Source organism: Hydra vulgaris, chromosome 15 (assembly GCF_038396675.1).
Source record: "Hydra vulgaris chromosome 15, alternate assembly HydraT2T_AEP".
Taxonomy (NCBI): domain Eukaryota; kingdom Metazoa; phylum Cnidaria; class Hydrozoa; order Anthoathecata; family Hydridae; genus Hydra; species Hydra vulgaris.
In genome coordinates this window covers 2,601,648-2,615,894 of record NC_088934.1, presented here as the reverse complement: position 1 = coordinate 2,615,894, position 14,247 = coordinate 2,601,648, and the positions used below count along the sequence as shown (strand labels likewise).

General features: G+C 29.1%; 2 protein-coding genes across 2 annotated transcripts; both read right to left on the bottom strand.

The window, feature by feature from the left end:
* Positions 1 to 4,026: 4,026 nt before the first annotated feature.
* On the bottom strand, positions 4,027 to 4,812 carry LOC136091673 (uncharacterized). Its single transcript, XM_065819381.1, has one exon. The coding sequence runs from the start codon at positions 4,810 to 4,812 to the stop codon at positions 4,027 to 4,029; it is 786 nt and encodes a 261-aa protein (XP_065675453.1).
* Positions 4,813 to 9,904: 5,092 nt separating this feature from the next.
* On the bottom strand, positions 9,905 to 12,318 carry LOC136092288 (tubulin beta chain). Its single transcript, XM_065820160.1, has 4 exons — positions 12,037 to 12,318; positions 11,350 to 11,458; positions 10,657 to 11,225; positions 9,905 to 10,577 (listed from the first exon to the last, which is right to left on the bottom strand). Exons 1-4 carry the CDS (start codon positions 12,091 to 12,093, stop codon positions 9,969 to 9,971), a joined length of 1,344 nt encoding a protein of 447 aa, XP_065676232.1. The 5' UTR covers positions 12,094 to 12,318; the 3' UTR covers positions 9,905 to 9,968.
* Between the last annotated feature and the right edge of the window lie 1,929 nt (positions 12,319 to 14,247).

Genomic DNA, 14,247 nt, shown 5'->3' with positions numbered 1-14,247 from the left:
TTCCTCTAAAATTACCTAATCTTATAATCAATAAAACATTTATTAAAAGGGAACCAATCGTTAATTTTTTAGGAGTAATACTAGATGAAAATTTGTCATGGAAACCACATATAAAATACATAGAAAATAAAATCTCAATAAATATTTCCATATTATATAAAACTAAACCATATCTTAACACTGCTTCCTTAAAAAAAATATACTTTTCATTTATTCATAGTTATATCTCGTACTGTAATATTGTATGGGGTAGTACTAATTATAGTAAATTAAAAAAACTTTATAGTAAGCAAAAACACGCATGCAGGATTGTATTTGGTGCACACAGAACTTTTCATTGCGAACCTCTTTTAAGGAAGCTTGGTGCCCTAAGTATCTATAAACTTAATATACACCAGGTTCTACAATTCATGTTTAAAATAAAACGTGGGCTTTCTCCTATTGTGTTTCAGTCTTACTTTAGTGAAATCTCGCACAAGTATCCTACTAAATTTTAAATTAACAACTTCATTGTACCAAAAACTAATTTAAAACTAGGTTCTTACCAAATTCAATATCGTGGACCGTTTCTGTGGAAACATTTTTTTAAATTTATTACAAAAAAAAAAATTATTCAAAACATCTCTTTGGAACAATTCAGGAAAGAATCTAAGAGTCTCTTATTGCAAAATGACCTTGATTTAAAATATCTCTTTTAAAATAAATAATATAAATTATCTAAAAAATAGTTATTGACACTACTTCTCTTTTGTTGCTGTTTTATTTATATTTAACTTTTGTTAATTTTTGATATATTGCATTATATTTCAACACTTATATTTATATTGTAACTAACGTGTAAAATGCTTATTATGTACTTTGCTACTTTCCTTTTTTTATATATAAGCTGACGATTTTTTTCAATGTAAATGTGGGCTCGATGATAAGACAGTTTATGTCTTCTGCTTGCTCCAGCTCTCTTATTTATTAACACGATTTATTTCATTGTAAATTTTAATATACGGCAAATATATATTAAAAAAAAAAAAAAAAAAAAAAAAAAATATTAAACAACAAAAACATAAATAAATTTGAAAAGTTACCAAGTGCATTTAACTTAAGCGTTTCTAAAATTAATATACTTTTCATTTAATTAATAAATCAATCGTAAGGATATTTTAAATTTTTAGAAATAGTTTTGTGGTAGATCAATTTTTAGTAATAACAGTCTAAGTTTAGCTTTGAACCCATTTAACATTGTAAGAGTTTTAAGTTCAGTCGTGAGTATTTTATTCCATGCCTTTGGTCCTCTAACTTAAATTGAAAACTCAGTTGCCGCAAAATAACTTTTGGGTTGTATATAGGTGTTATTTGAATATCTAGTTAAGTATTTATTCTGATTTGTTTTGAATGAGAGATTAAAAGTTTTTGGAATAATACTTTTATTAATTTTGAACAAAAAAATTAGAAGATGATAAATATTTATTTGGTAGATATTTAGTATATTTAATTTAGTAAATAAAGGTTGGCAGGGTGTATAGCGGCTTTCATTGGATATAGTTCTGTTTGCATGTTTTTGCATATTAAAGAGTTTTTTTGATTTATTTTTATTGGCACTACACCATGTAACATTAGCGTAATTAAAACAGGAATGAATAAAGAAAAATATAAGAGTTTTAAACAACTTTAATTTAAAAAAGGTTTTGCCCTATAAAGTAGGCAAATGCTCCTTGATATTTTACCTTCAATATATTTTATATGATCTCTCCATGTTACATTTTTGTCAAGGAGTACTCCTAGAAATTTTAATGATACAAAGATTCGGAAGTTTTAATGGAATTTTGTCAAGTTCATGATAGTTCAGGAAAAAAGTGTATTTTGTTTTAGTTGAATTTGAGATAATTTGTTTGCTGTAAACCATTCAGCAAGGTATAGTAGTTCTGTGTTTACAGTTTTAAAAAAAAATTTTATATCACTGTGATCATAAAATAGATTAGTATCATCTGCAAATAAGACTGTGTCTAATACATTACAAGATTTGCTTATATCATTGATATATACTAGAAATAAGAGTGGTCCTAATATAGATCCTTGTGGTACTCCACAAGATATATTCATGTTGTTAGTTTTTCCGTTATTATGGGAAATAAATTGCTTTCTGCTTGACAGGTAGCTTTTAAACCATTTGAGGTTCGAGTGTTTAATACCGTAGTTTTTTAATTTGGTTAATAAAATATAATGATTTACAGTGTCAAAAGCCTTGCTGAGATCAATAAAAACGCCGAAAGTGTATTTGTTTTCATCAAAAGATTTAAGAATATCATGAACAAGATGGACAATTGTAGTAGAGTGACCTTTTTTGAATTATAAAGAATGTTACTAATATCTAAGAAATAGTACAGTCTTTTATACATAATATGTTCTAATAATTTAGAGAAGCATGGTAGAACTGAAATAGGTCTATAATTTGCGATACAAGTTGCATCTCCAAATTTTAGAACTGGTATCACCCTTGCAACTTTTAATTTGTCAGGAAAGATTCCTTGTTCTAAAGAAAGACTGAAAATGCGCTAAAGCGGAGTTTTTAAATAAAATATTGATTTAATTATTATATTGCTACTTACATCATCAACTCCATTACCTTTGTTTGATTTTAATAAATTTACAGCATCAAGTAGTTCTTTTTCAGATAACTTATTATTTTCCATAAGATTATTATTAGAGGTTAAGTATGATTCAAAGCTGGTTTTATTATTTTTTATTTTTGAGGCCAAACCTGGGCCCGTATTAACAAACGTGTGATTCAAAGAGTTAACGATTAAAGAATCATTAGTAATTTCACGATTATTTATAATGAGTTTTTTGGGAAATCCATTAGTGCTTATGATTTTTTTTACCTATCACTTCTTTCATTATGCGCCACATTTTTTGTACATCATTTTTGCAGTTAAGTAACTGATTAGTATAATATTGCCTTTTTGAATACTTTTTAACTGTATCGAAGAACCGTTTGTAGTTTTTATATTTTGTTTCGTTTTCATAAATTCTTTTTTTTAATAAACTTTTTGTATAAGCGTTGTTGTTTTTTTTGATGACTTTATTATTCCCGTTGTTATCCAAGGATTTTGCTGGGATTTGATTTTGATAAACTTACTAATAATCGGGGAAGCTTCATTATAGTGGCTTTGAAATATGCTATGAAAACAATCATAAGCTTCCTCTGCATTTTTAATTGTTAAAATAGTTTCCCAATTTGTTGTGGATAACAGATTGATAAAAGTATTAATGGATGAATTATTAATTATTCGCTTTTTAATTTTATTTTTTCCTGATATTTTACTGATGTTTTTTTGTGAAATTATAAACACTGGAAAGTGGTCTGAAATGTCAGTGACAAATATTCCAGTCTTGACTTTTGTTTTTGAATTTGTTAATTATGATTTGATCAATTAATGTAGCAATATTGTTTGTTATGCGTGTTGGTTTATTAAATATTGGAATGAAACCATTTTGAAATATAATATTGGTAAAATTTCTGACGCTTTTATTTTGTTTATAATCGAGCAAGTCTAAATTGAGATCGCCCACAAAATAAATTAGTTTGCCACAAATATCATTTTTTGTAATTAAACATTTAAAGTGTTTGTTAAATGCTTTTATATTACCTGAAGGCGGTCTATATATGACGTGTAAAAATATGTTTTTTTTTGCTGGTGTTGTTTAATACCTCAATGGTTAACAACTCATAATCTTTTACTATTGAGCACAATTCATTACGAAGTTTAAAATCTAAAGAATTGTGTATGAAAATGCACACTCCTCCTGCTTTTTCAGATCCTCTTAATTGATAAATAACTTTATAATTATTAATTTGAAAGTTAGAGTTATTTTCGATTTCTTTATTCCGGCACCATGTTTCTGTTAGGCATATAATTTGAAAATTTATTTTGACGCTAAATAAAAATTCCTTAAGTTTATCAAAAAATTTTTGTATACTCCTTATATTTAGATGCAGAATGGATAGTGCATTATCATCTATATTAGCAGTTAGTGTTGAAACGTTTGAACTGTAATAATATTTTCCATCCCTTCCCCATCCTTATAAAAGCTTATATTTGATTCAAGGTTGTTTTCTAAAAGTATATTTTTGTTTATTAGAAAAGCTTTAATTTTATTTATGTCATTATCATTTGATGTGTTATTTTTAGAATTAAAATTAGGTAATAAGTTTGTTTCCATTTTAAAATAAGAATTTAAGCAATAAAAATTTTCTTTGGGAGTCCAGTTGCGAATGATTAGTTTATCGTACAATATTACTGCATAATTTCCGCCTTCTCGTTCTATTTTTAGTTGTTCTCGAAGCTGTTTTCTTATAATTGTGGTTTCAGCGCAGTAGTCTTTGTTTATAAAAATATTTTTCCCTTTTAAATTTTTCGCCTGTTTTAAAATGACTACTTTATCTTTATAGTTTAATAGTTTGACAACTATTGGTCGAATTTTATGTGTGCTTCTAAGTCCAGTCCTGTGAGCCCTCTCAATTTTTATATCTTTTAAACCAAGTATATCTTCAAAGAGCTTCTGCACCTTGGATTCACTGACCCTCCAATTTTCATTTTCGTTTTCCTTTATGCCTTCTATTCTTAAATTGTTCCTTTGTGAGCGATCTTCCATTTCTCTAAGTTTACTTTTTATTTTAAGTATATCGCTATTGTCTTTCATTTTAATGCTTAACTCTTTCGTTTTTTTCTTTACAACTTCAAATTTATCCGTAATAATCTTTTCGTTAGTTTGAATAGCTTTGATAATATCGCTGCAATCAGCTGCAAGACACATAACTTTTTTATTTGTTGTTTCTAATTCAATTGCAATGTTATTGATTTTAGTTAAGTTTTTGCTACCAACTTTTTCATTCTTTTCTAACCGCTCAGTATTTTCATACTTGCTGCTGTTTTTGACGTGAATACTTTTTCATGAGCTTTTAATAGCTTTTTTGTTTCTTCTAGAATATCATTCTTCTGTTTCTTCTAGAATATCATTCTTCTGTTTTTTGAGAAACTCAGTAATTATTTTCATATCCATTATTAATTTTTAAACGTTTATCTATTTATAAATTTTTATTTTTTATTTATTTTTATTTGCTTGCAGTAAAAACGCGTCCCTTCACCGCAATGTAATGATACTGAATTATATATGGAGTTGTTAAATTTTAAATTGAATTATATATAAGTTATTAAGTATGGGTAATAATAAAAATAAAATATGTGGAGTTATAACTTTTACTCTTCTCCTGAGATAAAGTATAAGCACATTCAAAAAGTCAATGTATGTGCTGTAATGAGTTTTCGCGAGATTGCTTTTAGCCTCGAACAACAAAGAGCTTATGTAAATGGCAAAGACATAAACTTAAAGGTACAAGTACAAGATAAAATTGAAGGTACAACCTACAAAACACATTTAAATTTGCCTCTAGCTATAAATAAAGATATTGAAAGCATCTTTAAAGATCTTGGCTTTGAAAATCTTCTATAAAAATGCTTACATGGGTTTACCCAAAATCCAAACGAAGCTTTAGACCAATTAGATTGGAATAAGTGCTCAAAGTCTCATTTTGTGTCACGAACTGTTTTAGAGATAAAAGTATATTCTGCTATCATTAAATATGATAGGTAATTACAAAGGTGTTATTGAACTTAATAATGTACTTAAACTGTTAAATTTGACAGCTGGGAAATACGTTAGCTGCTCTGCAACAAAAAAGGACAATACTCGTATCAACCAAATTAATAGTAAAATGAGCACAAAAAAAAAACAAAAACACAGTGGAAAATTAAAAGTGCAGTTAAAAAAGGATTCTTTGATAAATAAAAAAAAGACAAAGGAAGAAACTTATAGTTCTGCGGCACACTAGTTTCATATTTGTATACTACATATTTCATTTTTAATTTTTCTCAGAAATAAGCTTTTGTTACGTTCACTTGAATTCAAACGTCAATTTTTAGTACTTTTATGAGACCGATTGACTTAAGATTTTGACAGATCTTTCTTCAATATTGGAACTAGGTTCTGAACTAAAAACAACTATTTCGAACAAACAGAACTTGTTTAACTGCACTTTACTTTTCCAAAATTACCTGATTTTTTAATGCTTAAAAAGAGTTGTCAGCCATTATGGATTGGTACATTTTTTAATTTTGATCTTAGTTCAGAACCTTCTTTACTACTTTACCTATACTTTACCTAAATTTTGTTCAAATACTACTTATAGATTCTGAGAAACTAATGTTTAAAATTTGATAGTAGATAGATTTTTACTGAAACAGCTTCTTTTTTTTTAGACATTTCTAAAAAATTTTTGTCAATATTTTTTTTATTGAATATATTAACTGAGAACTTAGTATAAAAACATTTTTATTGATTTTAGAAGAATCTAGTAAAAAAGGGGTGGAGCCACCTTAAGTCACGTGGTTTTCCAACTTTTTCCCCGGAAGTCTTTAACACAGCGAGAAATAAATATCGAGACTATTAAATTTTTGAATTGTCTCTATTTTTAAGTTCACATTTTAGTTTATCGAAAGCAATATACCTATATAACACAGCAAGTATAATACGCCTTTTTATATAAAAGCCTATATTTATAAAATGTTTATATTATAATTTATAATATATGTTATAATTAAATTATAATAATAAATGTTATAACTAAATTAAATATTGTTTATTTAAATAAAAATATATTTTAATGACGAATTAAGAACTTTATAAATTGTCGTATATATTGCAAAATTAACGCATATATATGCGCTAATTATTATAATTTATAATAAGTAGCGCATATATATGCGCTAATTTTGCAATATATACGACAATTTATAAAGTTCTTAATTCGTCATTAAAATATATTTTTATTTAAATAAACAATATTTAATTTTAGTTGAAATAAAAATTATGCAACAAAATGTGCAATTTAACAATTACAGTTATTACTACAAAGTATACGAAGTAAATAAACAATATTTAATTTTAGTTTAGTTGAAATAAAATTTATGCAACAAAATGTGCAATTTAACAATTACAGTTATTACTACAAAGTATACGAAGTACAAATTAAAGCTATTACTACAGTACCGTTAGTACCAAAAGTAGCCTGACGCGAGTTTCCTTAATCAATCCCTATGAAATTTTGTTACATTAAATGGGCAAACTTTTAATTCGTTTCTTGTGAAATTCCAACTATTGTAATACTAACAGAGCTCTTTCTAATGATACATATTTATCTATTAACAGTATCAAATTTTAGCACACGAACAGGTTTAGTCTCGTATATATTACTCTTTGGTGCCTAATAGACGTCCCCCCCCCCCCCCCGCTAATTAATTTTTCAAAAATTTTCCACCCAGGACATTCTTATTCCAACCCCCCCCCCCCCCGGCTATTAAATTTTAGAAAAAATTCCATCCAAGACAAGACAATTTTTTATAAAAATTTTCTTTTTCACTACTTACTTACGTTACGTAATATTATTCATTCAAAAAACTTTGTTTTAAAAAAAAGAACGTTCTATTTTCTTCTTTCTATCTTTACGTCATTATTCATTAAAAAATAAATTTTCTTCTTTTTATCGTCACGTTATATCATTTACAGTACTTATTTACTTGAATACGTTGTAATATCAGAGTGTAAGAACGAAATAGCGACTACGAAAAGAATTTTTAAAAGGACAGAAAGAAGCCAATATAGTAACGTAGAAAAAATAGAGCTTGGAAAAATTGTGGAAAAGTTCAAAGAAGAGTACGATGCCGAAGTGATAAAAAACAAAGGAAAGACGAAATACGATGCAAAAAGAAAACGACACGTGCCAATAAAACCGACAACTGGATATGTTGCAAAGTCTGTCCGATTCTTTTATACTGATTTGGTCGATGCAAAAGGTGACGACCCTGAATTCGCAAAAGCAATTAAACTTGCATCCCGTTCATACAACGACCTAGAGCGTTTGGAATATCCTTCCTCTTGTCCACCGAAAAAATCGCGAGGATCTGGTGCTGGTCGTAAAGTGAAGGCCCCAGAAGTAAGAGTAGTATTATTCCACTGGTTCGTAGACGTGAGAGAATCGTTGGAGGGACGTTTGCCGCGACGTTTGTTCAAGCTGAAAGCACAGCAACTTTATGGCGAATGGCTCATTCAAAACTCAGTTCTTGAACAAGAGAAACTCAAATTTAGTGATAAATGGATTAAATCCTGGCAAAATGAATACGGAGTCAGCTTAAGAAAGCCAAACAAACGCTATTCAATCAAGAAAAAATTATAGCAAAGGTAGAAGTCGATAATGTCAATTACCAGTGGTCCCCAAGTGGATCTTATCAATTAGAGCACATGATCAAAACGATAAATAATCTCCCGAATCGTTTCAATCCCTTCACACAAAAGAATTTTGCAATTTACGTCCTGGATGATTACGCTGTCCACCTAATGCCAGAAGTTAGAAAAGCTTTTTATCAACGCGGCTACATTCTAATTATGATGCGCGGAGGTATCACTGGTTTCATTCAAACAAATGATACCGATATACATCGCCGTCTTAAGGCATTATACAGACACGAAGAAATGGATTTGATATTGAAAATGCTGGAAGTGGATAAAAACAAGGTCCCTTCACCGAAACGCGAAGATACGGTCAAAATGCCTTTGTCTGCTTGGAGAGACGTTCCAGATGACTTTGCTGAGGTATTCAAAAAACTGTTCGTTACCAGTTCATTGGATGGATCGGAAGAACACCTAGTCTCAGACAAACTGTTTGCGCTGATCGGCAGTGACATGCAGACATTTCGAAAGAAGCTAACAGAATCACCTGTTTCAGTAAACCTGCAGTCGGTTATCAAGAACCTGATTCCACCGAAAGGTATTCGGAGAAACCACGAGGGTTTGGAATTGTTGGATTATATCGAGGACGATCCTTACTTATCAGAAGACGAAAATGAAACTGATGGCACAAGTGAAGAAAGTGGAAGTGATAGCGAACAGAACCATGCTGAAACAAAGCCTGATTTAACACCAACTGTTGCGGTTGAAGCTACAGCCAATCCTCCCAATACCATTCCATCACTGACTAATGCTTCAGATGATCCATTGATTAATAAGGATGCAAAGTGTTTAGATGCACTGCAGAAGGTATTTGAGGAAAATGAAACTAGTATTATTTTCAAGCCACATATAATACAATGAAATCAGCTTTTAACGAGGCTCGAAAAAGCGTCAAGAAACGAATAAGAGGCTCATGATAATACCGATGTTGAGCAAGAGGACGAGGGTAACATATTTAACATTTTGCTAACTATGTAAAGAGAGATATTTCTTCTTCGGACTTTAGTACTTCTTTATCATATATTTACTTGTTTTTAGACACTAATATATATGTTAATAATTAACAAAAACATTACTTATTGTTTGAAATATTTAAAAAAACTCGAAATTTTCTAACCCCCCCCCCGCTTAATAGGTTTTAGTGATATTTCAAACCCCCTCTAAGGCACCAAAGAGTAGTTACAAATCTGAAGCCCAAATTAAAATGTACCCTTTTAAGACAGATTAATATTAACCAAGGCAATTATCGCGATTTCTTAACTAAGTTAATGAAACGTATTTCACGCTACACCGGGAACACCAACAAAAAACAACCTATTTTCTTATACCGCTCTAACGCGGCACCATTTATTTAATAATGCAAGGAAGTGTACACACTACAATATTAAAATATTGAGCACAGTTATTTTAATACTAAAGGTTAAAATATATACAAATATAAAGGACACAACCTTATCAAATAAGAGGACTTGACTCATAAATAAGTAGACACAGCCACCCCATCCCAATAAATTTACCTTTAAATTATACTTAATTAACGAACAAGGTGGAATAATAAATGAAATAATCTCAACTTTATATTCAAATAAAATTTCGACATTACTACATTTTACTTTCTTTTTTAATAATTATGCAGCTTCCTCTTCCTCGCCTTCTTCTTCATCAAACTCACCTTCCTCCTCAGCAGTAGCATCCTGATACTGTTGATATTCAGAAACCAAATCATTCATATTTGACTCAGCTTCAGTAAACTCCATTTCATCCATACCTTCACCAGTGTACCAATGAAGAAAAGCCTTTCGTCTAAACATAGCAGTAAATTGCTCACTGATGCGTTTGAAAAGTTCTTGAATAGCAGTACTATTTCCAATAAATGTTGCTGACATTTTAAGGCCACGTGGAGGAATGTCACAAACTGCTGTTTTAACGTTATTTGGAATCCACTCAACAAAGTATGAACTGTTTTTGTTTTGAACATTGAGCATTTGTTCATCTACTTCTTTCATAGACATACGACCACGGAACATAGCTGCAACTGTTAAGTATCTACCATGACGAGGATCACATGCAGCCATCATGTTTTTAGCATCAAACATTTGTTGTGTGAGCTCAGGGACAGTCAGAGCACGATATTGTTGTGAACCACGACTTGTGAGTGGGGCAAATCCAGGCATAAAAAAGTGAAGACGAGGAAATGGAACCATGTTAACGGCTAATTTTCGAAGATCAGCATTTAACTAAAACAATAAAACAAATTTACAAAATAAATCTAATTAAATTTACATTAAGTTGAAACGTAAGTAAGAATAAACTTACTTGACCAGGAAAACGCAAGCATGTAGTTACACCACTCATTGTTGCAGACACAAGATGATTTAAGTCACCATACGTAGGCGTTGTTAACTTGAGTGTACGAAAACATATATCATAAAGAGCTTCATTATCGATACAAAAAGTTTCATCAGTATTTTCAACTAACTGATGAACTGAGAGGGTTGCATTATAAGGTTCAACTACAGTGTCTGATACTTTAGGTGAAGGTACAACACTAAAAGTGTTCATAATTCTATCAGGGTATTCTTCACGAATTTTAGAAATTAGAAGTGTTCCCATACCAGATCCTGTACCCCCTCCAAGAGAATGTGTAAGTTGAAATCCTTGCAAACAGTCACAACTTTCTGCTTCCTTTCTAACAACATCTAAAACAGAATCTACAAGTTCTGCGCCTTCGGTATAATGTCCTTTAGCCCAGTTATTTCCAGCACCACTTTGTCCAAAAACAAAGTTGTCTGGTCTAAATATTTGTCCAAATGGGCCTGACCTAACTGAGTCCATAGTACCAGGTTCCAAATCCACAAGCACTGCTCTTGGAACATATTTACCACCTTGAAGAAATTAGTGTAAAATATCAATATATTAATAACTATTTGATAAAAAAAGTTTATAAAATCTTTAAATTAAAAACTACAATACTTAAGATAATTTACTTTTTAGACATAAACCTTTTACCTGTAGCTTCATTGTAATAGACATTTATTCTTTCTAGTTGAAGATCAGAATCTCCATGATATGTACCGGTGGGATCAATACCATGCTCATCAGAAATAACTTCCCAAAACTAATAACAACAATTACATATGCATATATCGGTAATATAACATTTAAGCGGCGTAATGTTTATATTTTCACGCTCTCGTCTCGTAGAGACTTTAAAAATATAAATATTTCAAATATTATAACAAATATTTCTTACAAATAATTAAATTTTTCATTATAATTATGATAATAATTATGCACATAATAATTACAAACTTGTATTATTTTCGAAACGAGAAAATTTAAAGCCGCCTAACTGTTGAATTACCTATTGTGAATATATATACAAAATAAACAAATACACGACGAAGGCTTTATTTTGTATTTATATACAATAATGGAAAAGCACTACATTATTATTTACCCCTTAAAGCGAGACTGAACATATTATAAGATACGTTTTAAGGAAACATTTTGACCCAGCACAGGGTCTTCTTCTCCTGTAATTTTTATTTATTAGTGTTAATACTTCTTATACAGGTATAGCTATTTTATAATTTAGCTAAGTCTCCAAAACAGTTAGACGGCACAAGACTATCGCTTTATAGTAAGGCATTTCATTACAATATATTTGACATTTAGCTTCTTATGTAAATTTACCTTAGCTCCAATTTGGTTTCCGCATTGACCAGCTTGTAAATGAACTATTTCTCTCATGTTGATTAATTAATAAAGGATACAACACCTACAGAAGTTTAGAGTTTACTTCAAATTTGACTTAAAATCAACGACTTGTAGTTGAAGGTCCTTGTGACAATTTTTAAGATTAAGGAGATTGATGTTGCTATAGTGATATTATTTTCTAGGGTGAGTATATTACAAACAAAGTGTATATAAATAATTTTTAATAATTTGAATTTGATAATATTGTATATAATAACTGTATATAAAAACAAAAATTTATTTTAAATATTTATAAATTTTACACATTTATTTTATAAAAATTTATTTTTATCAATTCAGTTTTAGAATAAAGCTTAAAACGCCCGTATCTGTAAAAATAGTTATATAAGCAATTTTGCATTATAACCAATCAAATCTAACAACGTGTTTAAGACAAAAAAAGATTGGTCGCCACTTGTCGTGGCGCGTTAATAATGTCTGAAAGATGTTAAAGTTTATTACGCCAAATGGATTTATCTCACGATTTTCAATAAGATTTTTGTTGATTTTATCAATAGGGCTCTAAAGTTCACTCAAGAATTTAATCTAATTTAAAAGTATAGACACCTTTAAATTTAAAATTTGAGAAGCAAACGTATATTTAAAATATATAATATTGTTTTTTTTTATTATTTCCTTTTAGTTTTCAACTAAGTATTAAATATGATAGGAAGTTCTTTTTTTACCTAATTAAGTAATCAATATTGTTAGCGATAAAGCAATAAAGATGAATTATTGTTGTTGTTTTTATTTAACTTTATAAGGATTAAATACTTTAGTGAAATAAAATGTTGTAAAGTGTTGCAGTTATCTAATTTAATTTTACATAATTAAAATAGATAAAGTTTATTTTGTCGAGAATATCATAGTTATTTATTCCAATTAACAAATTCTAAATTTATTTTATTATTCAAACTGTTATCGATAAAAAAAATATTATTCGCTTAATGCGGTAGGTATTTGATAATTTTAACATGCGCACATCAATATTTGTTTAGTTAATTCAACAGCCGGATTCTTTCTTAAGACATAAATGACCTACTTATCAAAACAATGTTCTGTCTGGTCAAATTTAAATTAATGGAAATCAATCTATTAATGTCAATACTTTTAGTTTTTTTTAAAAAAGAGAAAATTTTCATTTTGTATTTTAAAAGATGGAAATTACATATTTCAGGGGGAGCAGTATTAATATGCGAAGTCTAAACTATCACATACGCAACAAAATTGTATTACTAACTCTAATTGAGCTCACTTTCTTAAAAACAAGCTGATAGTTGATAATTTCACAAATAGGATTTAAAATTTGATAAATTTATTTAATATATTAGTTTTTGCAGGTTGTCTTAAGCGACAGATTAATATTAAGTATATCTCGTGAATATATATATTCGTTGCTAAGAAACATTAAATTTAGTTTAATCATACATTAATCCCTCTTATCACGAGTCGCGTTTACATTTTTCTATATAGCTCATTGGAATCCTATTAATAAACTATCAAAGTTACTTTTATACCAGGCGTAATATACGACCGGACTTGTTAAAGAGTCGATATATCTCTAACTTTATTTTAAAATCAAAAGATACAGAAAATTAGGAAAAGAAATATATAGTGCCACAGCTAGTTTCCGTGTTGTGATCGAGTTGCACGCGTGAGATGCACGCGTGATTTGAATGCTATTAAAAAATTAAAAGGAGAAAAATAGATTTGCTCTACAGTCACTATCAATTATGTAAGCGTTATCCGTAGCTTTAACTTCATACTCTTGTTCAGCCTACCTCAAGTAAACAAAATCTTTTAAAGCATATTAGGAATAGTTTCAAATTTAAAAAACTGTTTATCAAATTTTTGAAATATAAGCGATTATAACTTTTTTCATTTTCATCGCATTACATTTTTACACATTTAGTTTTTGTTTTTTAATTTTTACTCATTTTATCTTTATTTTTTAACAATAACTTTTCTCATTCCCAATTTTAAAGTATTTATATGAGCCTAATATTATGTTATGTTAAAGCATGTTTTAAACACAGTTCGGTGCGACAACAAGACGTTTATTAAGTAACATCGTGGTGCGGCGGTTAAAGTGCCGGATATCTGAAACAATTTTAAATATATATTTCGTCATTAAAAAGCGTCATTAGC

Coding starts and splice junctions, on each gene's coding strand:
- LOC136092288 (XM_065820160.1), bottom strand. CDS start 12,093: ATGAGAGAAATAGTTCATTTACAAGCTGGTCAATGCGGAAACCAAATT. Junction 11,226..11,349: donor CTATTACAATGAAGCTACAG/GTAAAAGGTTTA, acceptor AATTTCTTCAAG/GTGGTAAATATGTTCCAAGA. Junction 10,578..10,656: donor GCTTGCGTTTTCCTGGTCAA/GTAAGTTTATTC, acceptor TTATTGTTTTAG/TTAAATGCTGATCTTCGAAA.
- LOC136091673 (XM_065819381.1), bottom strand. CDS start 4,812: ATGTGTCTTGCAGCTGATTGCAGCGATATTATCAAAGCTATTCAAACT.